This window comes from Primulina tabacum, chromosome 2 (genome assembly GCF_025594145.1).
Source record: "Primulina tabacum isolate GXHZ01 chromosome 2, ASM2559414v2, whole genome shotgun sequence".
Classification (NCBI taxonomy): domain Eukaryota; kingdom Viridiplantae; phylum Streptophyta; class Magnoliopsida; order Lamiales; family Gesneriaceae; genus Primulina; species Primulina tabacum.
Window position 1 is genome coordinate 50,621,012 of NC_134551.1, and position 19,515 is coordinate 50,640,526.

The following is a 19,515-nucleotide window of genomic DNA, read 5'->3' on the forward strand; positions in this document are numbered from 1 at the left end:
GAATGGATCAATTCCACCATCTCCTGGGGATGGATGTGTGCAGTTGTAAATAATCATCCAATTTTTTGATAGATTCAACAAATAACCCATACATAATTTCAGGACAGATGGGCAGATTCAAAATATGGTATCTGACCAAGAAAAAGTTAAATGTCATCTCTTGCTTCGTGTTTCTACACGTTATTAACGAAGTGAAACTCACCCATTTATCCCCGGGGAGTTCAAATATCGCCAAAAAAGTACCTCTCTGTATATATATAAGCGATATATATATGGTACACGGGCAACTGAGTCCCTAACCTGATTTCGTGACCTTGTGTATAGCGTCGGCCAAGTAACCAACATTTCCCGTCGTCACCCCAGCCATACTGCATAAATAATCAGCCTTAGAATACCACTGTTTTTCGACAGGGCAGAGACTTATATTCAATAAATTTGACTGTATTTTATTCTTTAGTGAAGTGGAAATTTCTATTATCCTATCGGGTTTGTCTCGAATGCTATGACAAAGTGCCGGAAATCTGTTAGGAGCTCTTGCTTACCTAATGCGTCCGTTGCGGGTCAAGTAAATGTGAAATTCACTTGTCAGGCGATCGACTTGTTCTGGTGTCATCCCACTATAGCAAAACATGCCAATCTGCTCACAAAATCCATGAACCATAATTATAAACTTCTTATATGGTGGAAATTGAAAATGTTAACAAGTGAAACAAAGGAGAGGTGGCAGGACCTGCTTGGTTATGTGCTCCCACGAAAGGGGGGAACCCAAGTTCTCGAGATTCTCTCTTAGTGCAGTTCTCATTCCAATTATCCTATCAGCCATTCCCTGGAGAGAAAAGAAACAAATTGACAATCATGCACTGATAAAGAACTGAGACGAGTCTATCAATAATGAAAGATCACGTTTTTTCTCTTGAAATTGAATGATTTGGTTCTATGTCAACAAGAGTATACAACAGATTCGTTGTTGAAGAATACTAAAGAAGAAGTTGAGTTAAATTACTTTTACTTCCTTCAACCATAATTTTTTCAAGTCTGGATCACCGAGAATCGTGGAAACGATTAGGGCGCCATGGACGGGTGGATTACTGTACATTGGCCTTGCAAGCTGCTGCAACTGGCTTTTCACTGCTACAGCTTGTTTTTCATCCTCACAAACCACGCTAGAGAGTTGATTAAGAAATAATCATGAAAAAGCGCGAAGAGACGAAGATGGATGTTTTAAAGGTGTTTTTAAAATAAAAAAATCTTAAACATTTACCTCAAGCAACCGACTCTCTGGCCATAGAGTCCCATGTTCTTTGCATAAGATTGAGCACATCCAATCATATGGCCATCCTCAAGAAAAATTCGAATGGACTTTGCATCCCTTTCTGGATCACCGCTAGCAAAACCTTGATAGGCCATGTCAAATAAGGCATAATGTCCTTTAACCTGAAGGTAACAAACAGTACCATCATAATCTGATTTTTCAATATATAGTAATATTTGGGTCATTCTTTTGTCGTTATACCAAAGTTACGGCTAGTGTGATGACAGTACAACTGAACTCTTTCGCAACTACGGTAATTATTGCACCTCATCAACCCTCTTCCAATAATTGCAACGGCTTGAAACTGATGAGAGTTACACACACGACTTAAGCTCTATACAAAATGTAGAATTAAACAATTGTCATTATACCAATACCTACAGCTAGTGATATCGATGCACTTTAAATATTTTAAACCATCCAAACTCATGATTTGATAGCTACATCGAGGTGGACAATTGTTTCTCCGCAATACCAATAATGTGATAATTTAAGCATTTGACAGTTGTCATCATCAACAGAAACAAAAAGAAAATAAGATGTAACCTTAAATTGGTACGAGATTTCCTTCCACTGTTCTTCTGAAGGGTCAACTCCAGTTGGGTTATGAGCACAAGCGTGAAGCAGGAAGAATGATGCATCTGGCGCATTCTGAGCCAATAAAGTTCATAGAATTACACCCATAAACTCAGTAACTCCAGGTTATCCAAGTGACTGGCATACCTTTATGTCATCAATCATTGAAGCAAAGTCCAAACCCCTTGATTCTGGATGATAATAATGGAACGTTCTCTGGGGAACATCGGCATCTCTCCAGATGTTGTGATGACTGCATAATACCAAAGTCATTAACTAATAGATTGAAAAAACAGGAGTTTTAAAGAGAAATGTATAAGGTAGAATCGAATTTCAAATGTTAGTACTCCATGTACATGAAGCACATACGAAACAGCTCATATGAAAATAATACTAACTTGGCCCAGGTGGGAACTGGAATATATACTTGTGAATCAGGGGAAAAACGTTTTTGAAAGTCTGCAAAGAGCCTGCATGCACCAGTCCCAGAGAGAGCTTGTACAGCAGCAATTCGTCTATCTTTAATCAAGTCAGAATTTTCCCCGTAAGCCAGCTTCAAAGTCTCGTCCACCATTTTTACACTTCCTCCCATGGGAAGGTACTCCCTGAATCAAGGCTTTATCGCTTTTAAAATTATAATTCTTACAGTTCAGATTAACACTGAATTATAAAATAAATAAAAAACATGTTATCCAATTATATTATTCGAACACATAGCATTAAGTTCTCACTTCAGATAAAATCAGCAGTGAAAAATATTGGTCTATCCAGAGTTCAAATATAAGGTTACGGTGTAATGAACATTGAAAATGGCAAAAGCCTTAAGAGTTCTATTAAGATTTCCGTCTCATGCAATCTCTTATCCATTTTTATATCGGTGGTCTTTGACCCCATAATTCTCCAACTACCATAATAAGATCAGTATATCATACTGGTAACTTTTATATTGTGTGTGTAATCAGTAATGATATCTTTGTTTGGAAAGATGGTCTTCTCTTATGGTTCCGTAAAACATTCGAAAGCGAAATTTTCCACTGAAATTCCAAAAGTACCATTTTGGGCTTTGGCCAGAACCAGAGAACCGCCTCCAAATCAAATATAAACAAAACTTTGACAAAACCTAAATTAAACTAGCTTAATTTGGTAACTCTAGGACCATACTCGTACATATTTAAATCTCGAGGATAGGTGAAATGCAGTGAATTACTGCATTAACCAGGTTGTCTCACAAAGAATAAGTAATAAAATAAGAACAAGAAAATGTGATTTGATCATTTCAACATTCTGCCAACTAGGAGATCAAGAACCCACAATCCAATGCATCACCATTTCATGCATCAAACAGAGATAATCTTTATTATTAATAATCTATTACAATATAATCTCCAGGAATTATATTTTTACTTTTGTTAGAAAATAGAAAAAGTAAATGTTTATATCTCCAGGCTGTGAGCTATGGCTAGCATAAACATATAAGTAAATGTTGGCAAATTCTCCTTAAAAAGGTAATCCCCCCACTAGTGACTAAGGTGGATTTCCCTATCCCATTTTTCTTCCGTGGGCAGCTCTTCCACTCTCATCCATTTTTAAAGTCAATTATATCAACACTTTCAAATGGGTAACTTATGTAGTAATTTCTCATTTATCAAATACAGATACTGAGAAAATAGATATAATATTTTCATCCGCGCACAACATAAACTTCGGCTTTTAGAAGTATTTTGGTAGTTGACTCACGAATCCGCTCAAATTATTTTTCAGAATTGTGTGCTTAAAATTTTTAGAGTCAAGGGGATGACTGATGCCACCCACCTTCTCACCAACTTGCTCTAAAGATATGGATAACATTCCAAAACCACTTTAGAGGAATCCATATCTACAAGGTGCTCAAAAAGGAGTGTGAGTGGAAAGGAGAATGTATTTAGACAAATAGGACCACAATACAGGAAAATAAATGTTTTGAAAGTCACACAAAGATATCTCCCTATGGGTTGAGTATATCCATTGGTTTATATTTGCTCTTAATCGTGGGGTCCTTTATTTTTATGCGAGTTATTGGATGCATCTTTAGGGTAATGCTCTAAGGGTGTTATCTAATCAAATTTCTTTGTTTTCCCAAAAAAAATAAAATATTGTACTCCTGTTTTCACCCGTAACATGTCTTTCCATCTTTACAGTAATTTACAGTAAAAATTTGTGTGAGACAGTCTCACGGATCGGATCGTATCTTGTGAGACGAATCTTTTATTTGGATTATCCATAAAAAAATATTATTTTTTATTGTAAATATAGTTAGGTTGACTCGTCATAAATACTTGTGTGCTCAAAAAAATTATGATATACCAAACAAACATCGTGACTTAAATGTATACAGGAAAGTGCCAACAAATAGCATTTATTATCGATATATATACTCTGTACTGTGCCGAATTGAAAGAATCGAAAATGAATAAAAAAAATAAAATAAAATAGTTTATCTTCCAATCGATTTCTTTGGCGAGAGAAGATCATTAGAAAGTCATATAAAATACGCTCACATGTTCATACTGCCGGCAATTCTCCGCTCCGCCTCTCTGACGCACTCCAGCACCACGGGTTTCCCATTATCATCACGATATGCACCCTTCGGCAACGAATAAAAATTATTAAAATCGTCGAAATTTAAAATTAACAATGAGTTTATTCATCCAATTAAAATACCAAATTTACATCTTTCACATGTGTGTGCAAAATGAATATATATATATATATAACTCACAACTCCGACGTTGACTTTGTTTGGACTAGGATCGGCGAGAAAGGCTTCGGTGACACCTAATATCGGATCTTTAGGAGCTGGCTCCACGTGGCGCCACCACGCCGTGGACATGGATCGAGCTGCTCCACCTCTGACCACGCCGGATTTCAAGACCCGACTCCGAAGCAGCAGCGCCATTGGAAAAATGGAAGCGGACAGATATTTGGCGGTGTCGGAAGGAAGGAATTTATAAGAGAAAAATGATGAGAGCGAGCGACTCGGCAGAGTGCAGGCTTCTTATCTTAATGGTCTTTTCTACTGCCAATGCAGAATTTCTAATGCCAGAGGAAATCTGTATAAATATTAAATATATTTCATTATTACATTACGTTCTAATTCTAAAATTTTATAAATATCTCACACAGACGAAAATTACAAAAATATATACATCAATAATCATTGTTCTAAAAGTCGTCATTTAGAATTATCTAAGCAGTATCTAGGTGCTGAACGGTCGTTTACTGTCTAATTTTTAAAAAGACGTTGTCTTTGAATTCAGCTAAAAAATTTGTAGAATTTTTAAAATTTTTATATTTAAATTTTTTAAAAAATGTTTGTTCTGTTTCAAACAATTTGTATCCGATAAAGATGAGTTATATGTCATTGATTTTGATTTTGATTTTGAATCTTATATAGAGAAATTATTGAATAAATATGTAGATAAAATATGACGAATTAGATATTCAGGTAAAAAAAAGCTTAGACTCTAGGTGACGGGTGACCGCTCACCTACTGCTTATCGTTTTTTTAGAACAACGTCGATAATTCAACTTATTTTTATATTATTTGACATTTACAGAGAAAAATATTCTTCGTTGTATTTCTCAAGAATAATTTTCTAAAATCCAAGCGTAACTGTTCTATTTTTCTTTTTTTTTTAAATCAAGTACATATATACATATTCTACAAGCAAAAACAAATTAGAAGTTTCGTATGGGTTCCAGTGTGTGCTTCATTTGTGAAAAAAGGACTCTCCCAATGCATATATCCATCTTATGAAACCAAGTATCTAAATATGCAGCAAAAGATTGTTTTGATTATATATAAGTAAAATATAAACACAAATTTTTGTTAGACGATCAATTTTGTTATTACTTATGAAAAATTATTATTTATTATATTAAAAATATTATTTATTATTGTAAATATAAACATGGTTGATGATATCATAAATAAAAATATACGAGATCGTATAATGAGCTATTAAAATATAAAAGGAATATTGCTGATTAAAATATTTGATTTTTTTTTTTGGAAGTTGGAAATTTTGGACTGGCAATATAAATGGCCAAGTTTTCTGTGTTTACCTTGAGAAGCGTGACTACGATAAGATTTACGGTTTTTTGTATTCCTGTGGATTTTATGTACTTAACCTGAACTTGTTCACACGTTGCACTTGGAATTTGTTTTATATACTCACACGTTACTTTTCGTCATTGTCTCAAGTTACTCCATAATTGGTTTTATTTTAGTTTATTTTTAAAAATAAATATATTTTGTGAGACGTTTTTATAAATTGATTTATTACATCTTAAAAAAAATTTAATATTTTTGGGTAGATCAGACAAAAAAGTAGTAAAAGGTCGGGAGTACTAGAGGTTGGCGCAGGTCTGGTTTTCGGGTTTGGGTACCCAACACCAACCATACCCGAAATACCCGACTACCCGGGAAAAAAACTATTTTTAAATTTTTTTTTTGAACAAATATATGTATTCTCACATTTAACAAAAAAACATGTTATTATATCGAGTTATGGTTAGTCATTATATCATATTATGACTAGTAAATTAAAAAAACACATGTATTTTCCGTATTTCAGAAAAAATCGTGTCATTATATCATTTGACGATTAGTCATATGTCGTTATATGGGGTTATGACTAACCACAAAAAAATACATGTATTTTTTAATTGAATAGACTCATTAAAAAAAATTGTCGGGTACCGGATGCTCGATGAGGTATCGGTAAAATACCCAAACCCGAATCCGTAATGTCGGGTGCCCGATGAACACAATTTTGTAAAAAAAAAAATACCCGAATCTGATAACGTTGGATCGAGTACCCGATATCCGAGAGTAAACTCCCACCCTTAGGGTGGACCAAGCTGGAAGCCAAACTTAGTATGGCTCGATTGGGTTAAAAAAACCCTCCGACGCCCGGTAGCTCTCTTGCATATTTTCCTAATTTCTTATTTTATTAAATTAAAACAAAATGGGGTAATATACCAAAAAATTAATATAGTTCCCAGGAAAAAATTAAAATATTTCAAAAAATATTTTTTAAAAAAATTTAACTGAACAACGAAATAATAAGTAGGCTTAGAGCACGTTTGAAATAAAAAAATAAAGTAAAAAAGTGTTTATTTTAAAAAATATTTTTAAAAATTTTATATTTGTTTGGATGAGTTTGTAGTTCTTTAAAAATATTTAATAAAGCTAAAAGTAGTCTTTTTCCAAAAGCCCAAATTGTGAGTTTTTAAAGAGCTTTTATGGATTTAAAAAGTTCTTCGAACACAAAATTAACACAACTTTCATTTTAAAAAATATTTTTAAAATCTCAATTTTTTTTAAAAAAAAAAACTTTTTTTAAAGCAAACAACTTTTGAAACTAAACGCACTCTTTATCGATGTGATTTTATCAAACCAAAAATTTCTAATATCCATGTATCTATTTTCACTCCTAGCTACATGGATTTGAGCCCTAACTTGTAGGAAATTGAGTTTTCTTTCTAATTATTTTTCCAGCCGGTGCAAGTGTGGGGTGTTCGTGTAACTTTTATAAAAAAAATTTAAGGTCAAATATACTTAATTAATTTCCACAAGAGAGAAATATGAATTTTAGATATCTCACAAAAATCTATTTTTTCCTATATACATGTTAAAGTAGCCCTCATACAAAGTTGCAACAAAAATCAATTATTATTATTATTATCATCATCATCATTATTTCAAAAGGAAAAGAATTGGTCTTAATTAACTCATTAAATTAATTTAAAACTTGTTTTTAAAACTAATATCTGCTTTTCTTGCACGTTACATGTATACAAGTGTACTGTTATTTTGTCCAGACTAACAGCCCACCCCGGACGACGATATTGGTAACGAACACCTGTGGTCAACCTCTGCTACCCAAGCAATATTATTATAGTTTATTGGTTTTGTTCTTAATTATAATCAATAAAAAATAAAAAAGTTTTAACTTTAGCATATTGGATGGAACTTGGAAGATGTGATCTTTTCCGTCGAGTAACAAACTTATTGCCCAACATATATAGTTCCAAAATGATGATCAAGTATGCAAATTGTTAAAGGTTTGACCCTGGTCGATCTATAGGTTTCAGGAACTCGATCTTTCTGGGTATTTTTAAAACTTGATAAAACGAGGGTTTTTGTATTCTGATCCTCGGATGAATTCGTCCTCCGAATCGTAAAGAAAATGGAGACCGAAGAAGAAATGAACAAGACTAGATCAAATTCAACTCAAGAAAGTCAGCAGAACAAGATTCTATATGCTAAAGATTCTTCTGATGAGCGTGTTTGTGGTGAAAAAAACAATCCAGGGAAGAATCGTGACTGTTCCATTGATGTAATTAAGGGTGATGATGCCAATGGTGTATCAAGAAACAGTGAGAGTACAAACGCAGAAAGGATTTGCAGAATATGTCATTTCGGCGATGAATCTTCCTTGGAAGGATCGGAACTCATCGAGCTTGGTTGCGACTGCAAAGGCGAGCTAGGGTGGTCGCACCAGCGTTGTGCTGAGGCCTGGTTTTGGCAGAAGGGTGATAGGTAAAATTTATTTTTGTTGCATCATTGATTTCCATAAACTATTTTAGAAATTCGACTTTTTGTACTCTAATTTTGTTACTTCTCAGGCACCAATTTATTATTACACGACCATTTGAGTATCTAAATTGTCAAATAAGGTTTATGAATAGTTTGAAGTTTTACTAAGGAGAGTAATAAACTCGGTAAAGAGGCGATTTTGTGTTTAGAGTAAGTCTCTTGTTAGACGGTCTCACAAATCTTTATATGTGAAACGGGTCAACACTACCGATATTCACAATAAAAAGTAATATTTTTTTATGGATGACCCAAATAAGATATTCGACCCACGAAATTGATCCGTGAGACCGTCTCACAAGAGTTTTTGTATATTAAAAAAATAGTGTTTAGTGTTGGTGAATGTAATAACCATTTTTTAAGATAATTATACTGACGCCTTATTCTATATATATAACAAGTATTTTCTCTTCAGCTTCATAAGTTATGCATCAATTACGTTTGCAGACAGTGCGAAATATGTGGAACGATGGCTAAAAACATCGACAACAAGAGTGCAGAGGAAACCTCACTATTCTTGATGGAGTGGAATGAAATGAGGCTCGTCGCGGCCACCCTCGACGATTCTCAAGCGAGCTCGCAGCGCTGCAAGCAATATTTCTGCAGATTCTTGGCAGTGTGCCTGGTTCTCGCCTTCCTGTTGCCATGGCTTTTTAGAGGAATCCGTGTTCTTTAGAAACAATTGCATTCTAGATATATGTATATGCCGATAAATATTTTTTAAATATATTTTTTGATACTCACGAGAAATTTTAGGGTCCGCTTCTAGTAAGTATCACTAGTTCAGACGCAGGTTTTGAAATTACATTGAGCCTGAAATCACGAATAAGATCGTTAAAAGGGGGCCGGGAGAGTGTCCCGGCGTAGCTCCTCCAACGCTCAAGTCAGAGACTAAATATATATGGGGAGCAGCTAAGGGTGCTGCTGAAAACAATATCTTGAATCCCCTGACTGAATACTCAAACTTGATATTTATAGAAGAATACATGGGTCCTTAATGAGCTTGTCTTCCATTTGGGCTAGTAATGATAGTGTGCTCATCCATAGGATATCACTTTTATAATAGATTAAACTTAAAAAATGTCTTATAATATACTTGGTGATGAGAAATAATTCAATAAAAATGTTTTTGATTAATTAATTTGATTGAGTTAATTTTATAATAATAGCCTTAACTTGAATTACTTATGCTCTCACGGCATAAGAAAAAAATGCATATATATTTTTTCCAATGAATAAATAAATAAAATATAAGGCTCAAAATATTAGCATATTAACCCCAAACTTTGTACAATCTATGAAAAACGCCCCTCTCGTATCATTTCAGAACTCATACATGTTTTATAAATATTCGAGGTTCTCTTCCTCTTACTAACATCTCCAAAACCCTAGCCGCCGCTGTCGCCTCCTCCTCTCACCACTCCTCCTCCATGGTAAATGTCGCTTCTCGACCTCGCATGTATTCTATACAGAAATATGTATTGATATTGCATTTATGTCACTAAACCTCCGTATATGTGTATGTGAAAATGTGAAAGCAGGCAGCAGAGAAGAAACTCTATAATCCAATGAGGGAGATCAAGGTCCAGAAACTGGTACTAAACATCTCCGTGGGCGAGAGTGGAGATCGTCTTACTAGGGCTGCAAAGGTACTTTTCACCCCTCTAATTCACTGGATGGATTTTATCATTTGCAGTGATTTTTGGTGCATAACTAGCCATTTTGAAAATTCTTTAGGTGTTGGAACAGCTCAGCAGCCAAACCCCTGTTTTCTCCAAGGGTATTTTTTTTTTCACTTGGTCCTTGAGGAATATACTTTGTTTGAATCGAGTCTGTAGATTTTTATGAAGAAAGAGGTGATTAAATTTGGTTGTGAAATGGTTTTAAACATGTAATAACATTATCTAATAATTCCATTTACGGTAGTGGAATGTTGTATGGTTTGACTGATTTAAAATTATGTCTGGCTGAGAGTCCTTGTGCTAATTGTCAAAGCATGCATGGTGTAATACTCGATAAATGGTTTACATTTAGCAGAAGTGTTCAAGTTATACAGTACGATCATTCATAGTCGATAAAGTACCACTCGACATGCCTGCGGCCCTTACACTCAAGGTCCAGACCTTTGACCGAGCCAAGGCTTATACCTTTGTGCCTTGAATGAGACGCGATATTGGTGTTCTTGAAAGACTCTAGAGGCAATTTAAGTGTTCCTCTTTAATATATATAGATTTTGTAAATCCAGTTTAATGACTACTACATAAATTCGTAATAGTCATTCAATTACACTGATAGATCAACTGGTATTTGTTTTATTTTCATTCATTAGTTTATAAATTATAAGATATACATTCTGTTACATGTAAGAGGGAACAGGAGCTTTGCAGGCTTGTAAGTGGCAGCGGGATAGATACCATTGAGAGGTAGAGAATGTTAACAGTGGAATGTGGGAAGTAACCGCTGTTGCATCCTAAGGGATGGAGGTGGACTTTTGGTTACTGTTAGTCGGGAGGAATTAGTGAAATAATTGTTTCAAGGTTTGGAAGAAGATGAATGCCCAATGTTTATGCAGAAAGTCAACCATTTGGCAAAATATAATTGAGGTAGTTATAGAACTGCACCAAGCATTGATTATTTTGACCTCCCCACTTGAAATATACATCATCTTATCTGACAAAAAATTTAGAAAATTCTGAGCGGGTGCTTGAAAGTGAGAAACGCTTATGCTGGTTTTAATGAATCTAACTTTTTATGTCATGACAGGTTTTTAATGAATCTGACTTTTTATGTCATGGCATAATATATTGAACATGGTTAAGCCTGAAATGATTTTTGTATGTTAGACTCCTTTTGAATCATGTGATTTTTAGACAGTGCTATGCTTTGGAGTTTACTAGTTTTTCTTCTTAAGGTGAATAGAGATGAATTCTTCATTTGTTGGTCTAAATCTGTCTGTTGCAAATAGTAAGCTTTTTCAAACATCTGACATAGTTTTATTTGTTGTTTTAACTTAAGAACACCGAGTTTTGTGCTTAAGGTTTGATTGCTTGTGATTATATTGTTAGTTTATATAACTTTTGCATTTAAACTTGATGATACGAGGACAGAAAATTAGATTTTTGTTTTGCTAGTATAGTAACTCTTCTTTTCCTTCTCTTTTCTTCTACAGCTAGATACACTGTTCGCTCTTTTGGCATCAGGCGTAATGAAAAAATTGCATGCTATGTCACAGTCAGGGGTGACAAAGCAATGCAGCTACTTGAAAGCGGATTGAAGGTCAAAGAATATGAACTATTGAGAAGAAATTTCAGTGATACTGGTTGTTTTGGCTTTGGTATTCAGGAACATATTGATCTTGGAATTAAGTAAGCAACTATGGCTTATCTCATTCTCTGAAAATGTTGGTTTTCCACCTCGTGTTGCTAAGTTTACATGGCAATATGAAGTGTCTTGTACTGGACAGTTCTGTTTTAGTTGATGATCAACAAGATATGAATCATAGTATGTAGGCATCTTAAACAAATTGTGGCTGGTGCCAAGTTATGGGGAACTGTTTCTTGGTATTTTTAGTGGCTGGTACTTTTGATGTCGCTGCAATGCGACAGTTGATCTGTATGAAGATACTGTCGGGTGACATTACAGTATGCTTATAGAAACATTGCTTCTATGCACATGTATGGCTGCGTGTGTTTGGATTAGGTTATTTTATAAAATTTAATGACCACCTCTCTCAAAAGAAAACGAAACATCAATCTTGAAAAGGAAAAGAAAAACTACTATTGTAAGTGAGAGGTGATTATTACCTGCAGTTTTGAGATTGATTGTTAACTCAATATTTGGCGAATCTATTTTATTTAGGATGGTCTAGGCAATAAGAAAAACTACTATTGTAAGTGTGAGGTGATTATTACCTGCAGTTTTGAGATTGATTGGTTGCTCAATATTTGGTGAATCTATTTTATTTAGGATGATCTAGGCAATATTGTGAAAATGCTTTCGTACATAGTTATGACAGTTGGGTGAAGATTGCTTATTTTTTATTCATGAATCTCTTCAGGTATGACCCTTCAACTGGTATTTATGGTATGGACTTCTACGTTGTCTTGGAGCGTCCTGGTTACAGAGTGGGCCGTCGCCGTAGGTGCAAGTCTCGTGTTGGAATCCAACACAGGGTCACAAAGGAGGATGCAATGAAGTGGTTCCAAGTTAAATATGAAGGTGTTATCCTCAACAAGGCCTCTAATATTGCAGCTTAGAAGAGAACTCTGAAACCTCGACTAATGGAATCATGTATGAAAGTTTTTGAGTTATTTTACTCTTTGACCAAACAAAATCGAATTTTGTGAAAGATTGAGTAGCGCAAGTTTGTTTTATATCTATAATATTTCCGGGTTTTCATTTTGCTAATTATGCGCATTATGTCTGTTATGGTTTGTCAATATTTTCTGCGTCACGTGACATTCTGATTTCACGATGTAATTTTTTTCCAAAAGAATTCAAGAATACACGTTGCCGACATATAGAATAAGAGATTAAAACATGGTTCAAAAGAGCAGATTCAGACTGTGTTTTGATGTGTGCGTATCGTTTGCAGCATCTTTTAGTAAGAATAATCTTTTCATCTTTCGAGTTAACTTGAAGGAGAGATCGAGGCCGTGATGGAATGTGGTATCATTTGCCTTGCCCACATTAGTTGTCATATCTTGTTCGTTAGTTGAAGGAGTTTCTTAGTAGACCGCCGAAGGCTGCTGTCATACCAATTTTGTGTTCCCCCGGGGCATATGGGTTGGGCTTCCTTCAGAGTCCAGATTGGCTTAACGTTCCTCCCTTATTTTAATGTGTTCGATATTAGTTTCATCTTTTCTAATATATGTAAAAAAAATCATAATCGAAGCGAACAATTTAATAAAACAACAATCGGAAAAATATGGAACCAAGAGCAGTGGCAACTACGATGCGAGAGGGCCAAGTCAAGCTTTGAAGTGGATTGCCAGCCATGTTTATCAAATGACCCAATGTTGATAAGCTCCAAATTCTTATGAGAAGCTAGGGGAAACTAAACTGATTATATCTGGTATTTATATACAGGGCTGAGCATCTTTGATTGAACCACTCGCTAGATGAGTCTCCAAAGCATTTCACTAATTTCCACCTAATAGCGACCGATCTTAAGACAGAAACTCAAGAACTTGCTGGGAGAAGAAAGAAATGATTTTGTTTGCAGGACTCGTCAAACTCGTCTCTGCGTTGACGACACTGCTCACATAACATAGAAAAGGCAAATATCTCCAATTTCACTTCTGTAATACCAGTGAGAATAGGGATTGGTACAAAGGAAACCGAAAGCATAAACATATCAACAGACTAGTGCTGTGCATATCATACAGTTACTGTAGCTGGCGTAGGGGTAACTCTATTTTCAACTGGGATTTCAGTGAACTCCGATAAAATTGCCCGGAACTCATCTCCGGTCATGGTCTCTTTTTCAATCAGAACTTCCACGATTTTATCCATTGCTTCACGGTTGTTTCGGATATGGCTCAAAGCAATCTCATATGCACTCTCTGTAATCCTCTTCACTGCCGCATCAATGTCTTCTGCCAGCTTTTCAGACATAGAATTCCTTGCCATCATTCTCATGATTACATCAGCACTTTGAGCCGATGAGTCCACGAGCGACCATGGACCTATTTCAGACATACCGAAAGTAACAACCATCTACGCAGAGCAAGAATTTAGTAAACAAATGCCCAAGTTTCCTCGATAAAAATATTAATCGTAAGATCAGAAGTTTTTCTTTTCTCGGTGTGTTAACAATTGATAATATGGCTTAACTCAGATATTTTAAGCTGAGCCGTAGCTCAAACGACAAGTTTCGATCAATTAAGACAGTAGATCCCATTGTTGCTCCTCCAACAATGATATTTGAAATGTAATACAGGAATCCGTAGTTGGATCGAAAAAGTATGGTGCAGGAAAAAATGCAAGTTTTTCATTATGAAAAGAAATCACAAATGTGTCCTTACTAAAATAAAAGGCATAATAAGGTACTTACTTGCTTAGCCAATCCTGTAATCTGCTGCAAATCACCAGCTGCACCAGTTGTGACCTCGGGCTCACCAAAAATAACCGCCTCAGCAGCTCTTCCACCAAGCCCACCAACAATTCTGGCAAAAAGTTGCTGCTTTGAAATTAAGGTTGGATCATCAGAAGGGATGAACCACGTCAAACCACGTGCTTGACCACGTGGTACCAAGGTGACCTTCTGAACTGCATCATGCCCTGGAGTTAGAGTTCTGCGTAATAACACAACCAACAAAATATTAGAGGGGTCATATCCAAAAGCAGCATGCCAGCAAGCTAGATCGTGAGGATAAAAAAAATTTGTTCATGCTCGGTTCATTGTCACTTGACAATGTTCAAGTATTTTCCCTGCCACAAAAGGAAGGGGCCTGAACAGGATACATCTAGAACAGGTTTTATATGGCTTACAGCAAGTCACCAACTGTAACAAAGAAACCAAATGATAGAACCTTTCTTATGGAAGAAATCCATGAATAGATTAAGTCTTTGATTTCACAGAGAGTAGAAGGTAAAAATATACAGCACCAAAGAGATCCAGATCCAACTTCCAATGATCAAAGTATCGGAAAATAAAACCAACAGAACTTCCAAAATCACAACTAATTTAAAAGAAAATAAGATTAATGTTTGCCATATATTTTACTTACCCACAGATGGCGTGGCCTACTTCATGGTACGCCACGAGACTTTTGCTCTTCCCATCTGTCATGACGGTCCCTTCCATTCCAGCAACTATCCTATCAATTGAATCATCAATTTCTTTCGATGAGATTGCTGTCTTTCCACGCCGTCCGGTAAGAATAGCAGCCTCATTTAAGAGATTAGCAAGATCTGCTCCACTAAAACCAGGTGTCCTCATGGCTACTACCTCAAGCGATACATCTGGATCAAACTTTTTATTGCTAGCGTGAACCTTAAGGATCTCTGTTCTTCCACGAACATCTGGGACATCAACAGTTACCTGTACAACGATTAGACTGTGTGTACTTGTAATCTGAAAGTTAAATTAGAGACAAGACATATGCTATATATATCTTACCTGTCTATCAAACCTTCCTGGTCTCAACAAGGCAGAGTCAAGAATATCTGCACGATTAGTTGCTGCAATAACAATTATACCAGTATTTCCTTCAAAACCATCCATTTCTGTTAATAGCTGGTTCAGTGTCTGCTCCCTTTCATCATTTCCTCCTCCAATACCAGTTCCTCTTTGACGCCCAACAGCATCAATTTCATCAACAAATACGATGCAAGGGGCATTTTCCTTGGCCTTCTTGAAAAGATCGCGGACTCGTGAGGCTCCAACACCAACAAACATCTCAACAAATTCAGAACCTGAAATGGAGAAAAATGGGACACCCGCTTCACCGGCAATTGCCTTGGCCAGCAAGGTCTTTCCAGTACCAGGAGGACCAATAAGAAGAACTCCCTTTGGAATACGAGCACCAACAGCAGTAAATCTCTCGGGCTTCTTAAGGAACTCCACCACCTCCATAAAATCTTGTTTTGCTTCATCTACCCCGGCGACATCATCGAAAGTTACACCTGTATTGGGTTCCATTTGAAACTTAGCCTTTGATTGACCAAAGGTAAGAGGGAAACCAGGCCCACCAGGCCCGCCCATTCCTCCGCCAGACCGTCTCGAGAGAAGGAAAAGACCACCAATCAAAATTAAAGGGAAGGCCAAATTTCCAATCAAATTAAATAAAAGTGAACCCGAGTCCTCTTGAGCATTATGGGCAGCAAAGTCTATGTTCTTCTCCCTTAACTTCTGAAGGAGCTCCTGGCTAAGCCCAGGGAGTTGCACTCGCACTCTCTGCACTCGGTTACCCAACTCTGGGGAGACGGCCTCAACAATGGCAATAGTTCCGTTTTCAAACAAATCAACTTTCGTCACTCTACCCTTATCGAGATACTCCAAAAATCTAGAATAGGACATCCTTGAGTTGGAAACACCTTGATCATCAGCCCTAACAATCCCATTGCCGAGTAATGCCGGAGTAACAAGTCCAGCACCGCCAAGCAACAATTTCAGAAAGCCCCTTCTTTCTTCATTGGGCTTTTCATTCATGGTTGCTCTAACAGCCAAGACTTTACCATTCAGGGATTGGAGGCAAGCTGATTGTATAGGATGTCTGCCATAAATATCATGGTTCAAAGCTGTTTTAGAATCACGTATAGATAATCCACTTCCCACTAGACATGCTGATAAAGCTGCCATCTTCTTTCCTCTGAAATTTGAAAAATAAAAGAAATTGTTGAACCCATCCCAAAACACACACAAAAAAAAGCAATTAAGAATGCTATTCTTGATTCATGAATCACGACTCGTTGGTGGCTGAAGCACCCAAAATCTCGAAATGGAATCAATTTTATTATGTTTGTTGCGCAGTCCTAATATTCATTATCTAGAGTTCATACACACGTCAAGAACTCGGGTTGACATAAATAATCCTCATTCTACTTGAGCATCAAAGAAATGGCCAATTATTCGCGGGGTATGATAGGCGATAACCGTGACAAAAACTTCCTCATAGAGCTCAAAGCAGTTATCAAATCTTCTTAAAAAATAGAAAGAAGAAAATAAAAATAAATCAAAACAAATTAGAATATCAAGAAGGATCACTTTATTTCAGATTAAACATTGCTATTTCAACCTAAAAACATTAAATCTATCCTGAACTAAATTCCTGAGCAGTCCCTGATTTTTTATGCTCCGAAAAGAAGCGCAAACAAATACACACAATTCTCCTTAATCTCAACAACTACTGACAAAATTACTTAAAACCAACCAAGAATTAAGCAGGGGAGATGGGGTTAACCTTAAACATAATAAAACTAATCCAGCTCTACCAATCCAACCTCAGAACCGAACCAACAACAGTCAAGAAAGCAAGATAAACCAAACAACCACTGGACTTACGTAACAATACAGCTGAATTCTTTAAATTGTTGAACTGAACTAAGAACAATCAAAATACAAAGGTTAACCAAAAACCCAAAATTTCTTGTCATCATAATCAATAAAGCTTTCATCTTTCATCGTACGAGGAATAAGAACATACCAAACAGGAGGAGATTGCTGAAGTTGGGGAAAGAGCGATTGAACTTGAAGGGTGGAACAGTGGAGACGAATGGAATTTAGAGGGAATGGATGTGGTTTGGAATTGGATGCGTGGCATCTTCTGAGTGGTTAATTTGTCTCCCTTCTAGTACTTTTTCAGTCTGATTTCATGATGCTCCTTAATTATATATTTTTGTTGTAAAAAAGTAAAAATTTATGGTAAAAACTAAAAATCTCAAACTCTCAAAATTTACCAAATTACACCCTTTATAATATTTTTCTCTCTACTCAATTGTGATTTTCTTCACAAATGAAAGATCTATTTATAGGAAATCTTTACAAATAATCCAAAAATAAAATACATCATTACCTACATCATCACACACTAATTTTCAATATTTACAACTCTTATTTTCAACATTCAAATATTCAACATTCAAATATTCAATACTCACATTTTAAATATATTTTTCAACACTCCCCCTTGTGATGATGATCATAATGATTGTCTTCATTACGTGTTTTTATACTGCCTCGTTAAAAACCTTACTAGGAAAAACCCATTGGGATAAAAACCATAGTAAGGGAAAAAGAGTGCAGTCACGTAAACTCCCCCTCATGTTGACACGAACAATTCTTCACAAATTTCGTAGATTGCGCATCCCAATATTATATATGTGCTTTCTGAATATTGACGTAGGAAGTGCCTTTGTGAAGAGATCTGATGAGTTTTCACTTGATTGAATGTGACGAACATCAATATATTTATTCTTCTCTAGCTCCTTAGTGAATGCGAAGAACTTAGGAGGAATATGTTTAGTTCTGTCGCTTTTTATGTATCCTTCTTTCATTTGAGCAACACATGCAGCATTATCTTCATATAGTATCACAGGCTTCTCATCAGATGATAATCCGCATGAAATTTGGATATGTTGGGTCATTGATTTTAACCACACACATTCACGACTTGCTTCATGTAGTGCAATAATCTCGGCATGATTTGATGAAGTTGTTACGAGCGTTTGTTTCTGTGAACGCCAAGAAATTGCAGTGCCTCCACGAGTAAATACATATCCAGTTTGGGAACGTGCCTTGTGTGGATCAGATAAGTATCCAGCATCAGCATAACCAATTATACTTGGATTAGTATCTTTTGAATACAAAAGTCCCAAATCTGTCGTTCCTCGTAGATAACGGAATATATGTTTAATTCCGTTCCAGTGTCTCTTTGTTGGATATGTGCTAAATCTTGCCAACAAATTTACGGCAAAAGATATATCGGGCCTCGTACAATTTGTAAGATACATAAGGGCACCGATAGCACTTAGATATGGTACTTCTGGACCAAGAATATCTTCATCATCTTCACATGGACGGAATGGATCCTTTTCTATGTTTAATGATCTAACAACCATTGGAGTACTTAAAGGATTTGCTTTATCCATATTAAAACGTTTAAGGATCTTTTCTGTATAATTTGTCTGGTGAACAAACATTCCAAATTCTTTTTGTTCAATTTGTAAACCCAGACAATACTTGGTTTTTCCAAGATCTTTCATTTCAAATTCTTCCTTCAAGTATGACACAACTTCTTGAATTTCCTTATTCGTTCCAATGATGTTTAAATCATCAACATATATAGCAATAATTACGCATCCGGATGTTGTTTTCTTAATGAAAACACAAGGGCATATTGAATTATTTACATATCCCTTTTTCATCAAGTGATCACTTAGTCGATTATACCACATTCGACCTGATTGCTTTAACCCATATAATGATCTTTGTAATTTCACAGAATAACATTCCCTGGGTTTTGAACTTTGTGCTTCAGGCATC

The 19,515-nt window shown here is 35.8% G+C and overlaps 4 protein-coding genes across 6 annotated transcripts; 2 read left to right on the top strand and 2 right to left on the bottom strand.

Annotated features, from left to right (window-relative positions):
- Positions 1 to 36: 36 nt before the first annotated feature.
- On the bottom strand, positions 37 to 4,944 carry LOC142536085 (aspartate aminotransferase, mitochondrial). Of its 2 annotated transcripts, XM_075641886.1 has the most exons (10): positions 4,647 to 4,944; positions 4,426 to 4,511; positions 2,287 to 2,493; positions 2,036 to 2,141; positions 1,859 to 1,963; positions 1,262 to 1,434; positions 1,004 to 1,163; positions 731 to 826; positions 543 to 637; positions 37 to 368 (listed from the first exon to the last, which is right to left on the bottom strand). In XM_075641886.1, exons 1-10 carry the CDS (start codon positions 4,821 to 4,823, stop codon positions 296 to 298), a joined length of 1,278 nt encoding a protein of 425 aa, XP_075498001.1. In that variant the 5' UTR covers positions 4,824 to 4,944; the 3' UTR covers positions 37 to 295. The 2 variants fall into 2 exon arrangements, with proteins under 2 accessions (XP_075498001.1, XP_075498002.1); XM_075641887.1 differs by lacking the exon at positions 4,647 to 4,944 and having other exon boundaries at positions 2,287 to 2,504; positions 4,426 to 4,499.
- Positions 4,945 to 7,885: 2,941 nt separating this feature from the next.
- LOC142538025 (uncharacterized) lies at positions 7,886 to 9,226 on the top strand. The gene is made up of 2 exons (XM_075643469.1): positions 7,886 to 8,474; positions 8,976 to 9,226. The coding sequence occupies exons 1-2, from the start codon at positions 8,122 to 8,124 to the stop codon at positions 9,202 to 9,204; spliced, it is 582 nt and encodes a 193-aa protein (XP_075499584.1). The 5' UTR covers positions 7,886 to 8,121; the 3' UTR covers positions 9,205 to 9,226.
- A 583-nt stretch (positions 9,227 to 9,809) lies between these two features.
- On the top strand, positions 9,810 to 12,935 carry LOC142536160 (large ribosomal subunit protein uL5-like). 2 transcript variants are annotated; one of them, XM_075641892.1, is made up of 5 exons: positions 9,810 to 9,961; positions 10,070 to 10,177; positions 10,266 to 10,308; positions 11,698 to 11,893; positions 12,586 to 12,935. In XM_075641892.1, the coding sequence occupies exons 1-5, from the start codon at positions 9,959 to 9,961 to the stop codon at positions 12,782 to 12,784; spliced, it is 549 nt and encodes a 182-aa protein (XP_075498007.1). In that variant the 5' UTR covers positions 9,810 to 9,958; the 3' UTR covers positions 12,785 to 12,935. The 2 variants fall into 2 exon arrangements, with proteins under 2 accessions (XP_075498007.1, XP_075498006.1); XM_075641891.1 differs by having other exon boundaries at positions 9,943 to 9,967.
- An 858-nt stretch (positions 12,936 to 13,793) lies between these two features.
- Positions 13,794 to 17,824, bottom strand: LOC142536186 (ATP-dependent zinc metalloprotease FTSH 2, chloroplastic). The gene is made up of 5 exons (XM_075641894.1): positions 17,678 to 17,824; positions 15,652 to 16,843; positions 15,260 to 15,573; positions 14,584 to 14,824; positions 13,794 to 14,246 (listed from the first exon to the last, which is right to left on the bottom strand). The coding sequence occupies exons 2-5, from the start codon at positions 16,831 to 16,833 to the stop codon at positions 13,908 to 13,910; spliced, it is 2,076 nt and encodes a 691-aa protein (XP_075498009.1). The 5' UTR covers positions 16,834 to 16,843; positions 17,678 to 17,824; the 3' UTR covers positions 13,794 to 13,907.
- Positions 17,825 to 19,515: the final 1,691 nt, after the last annotated feature.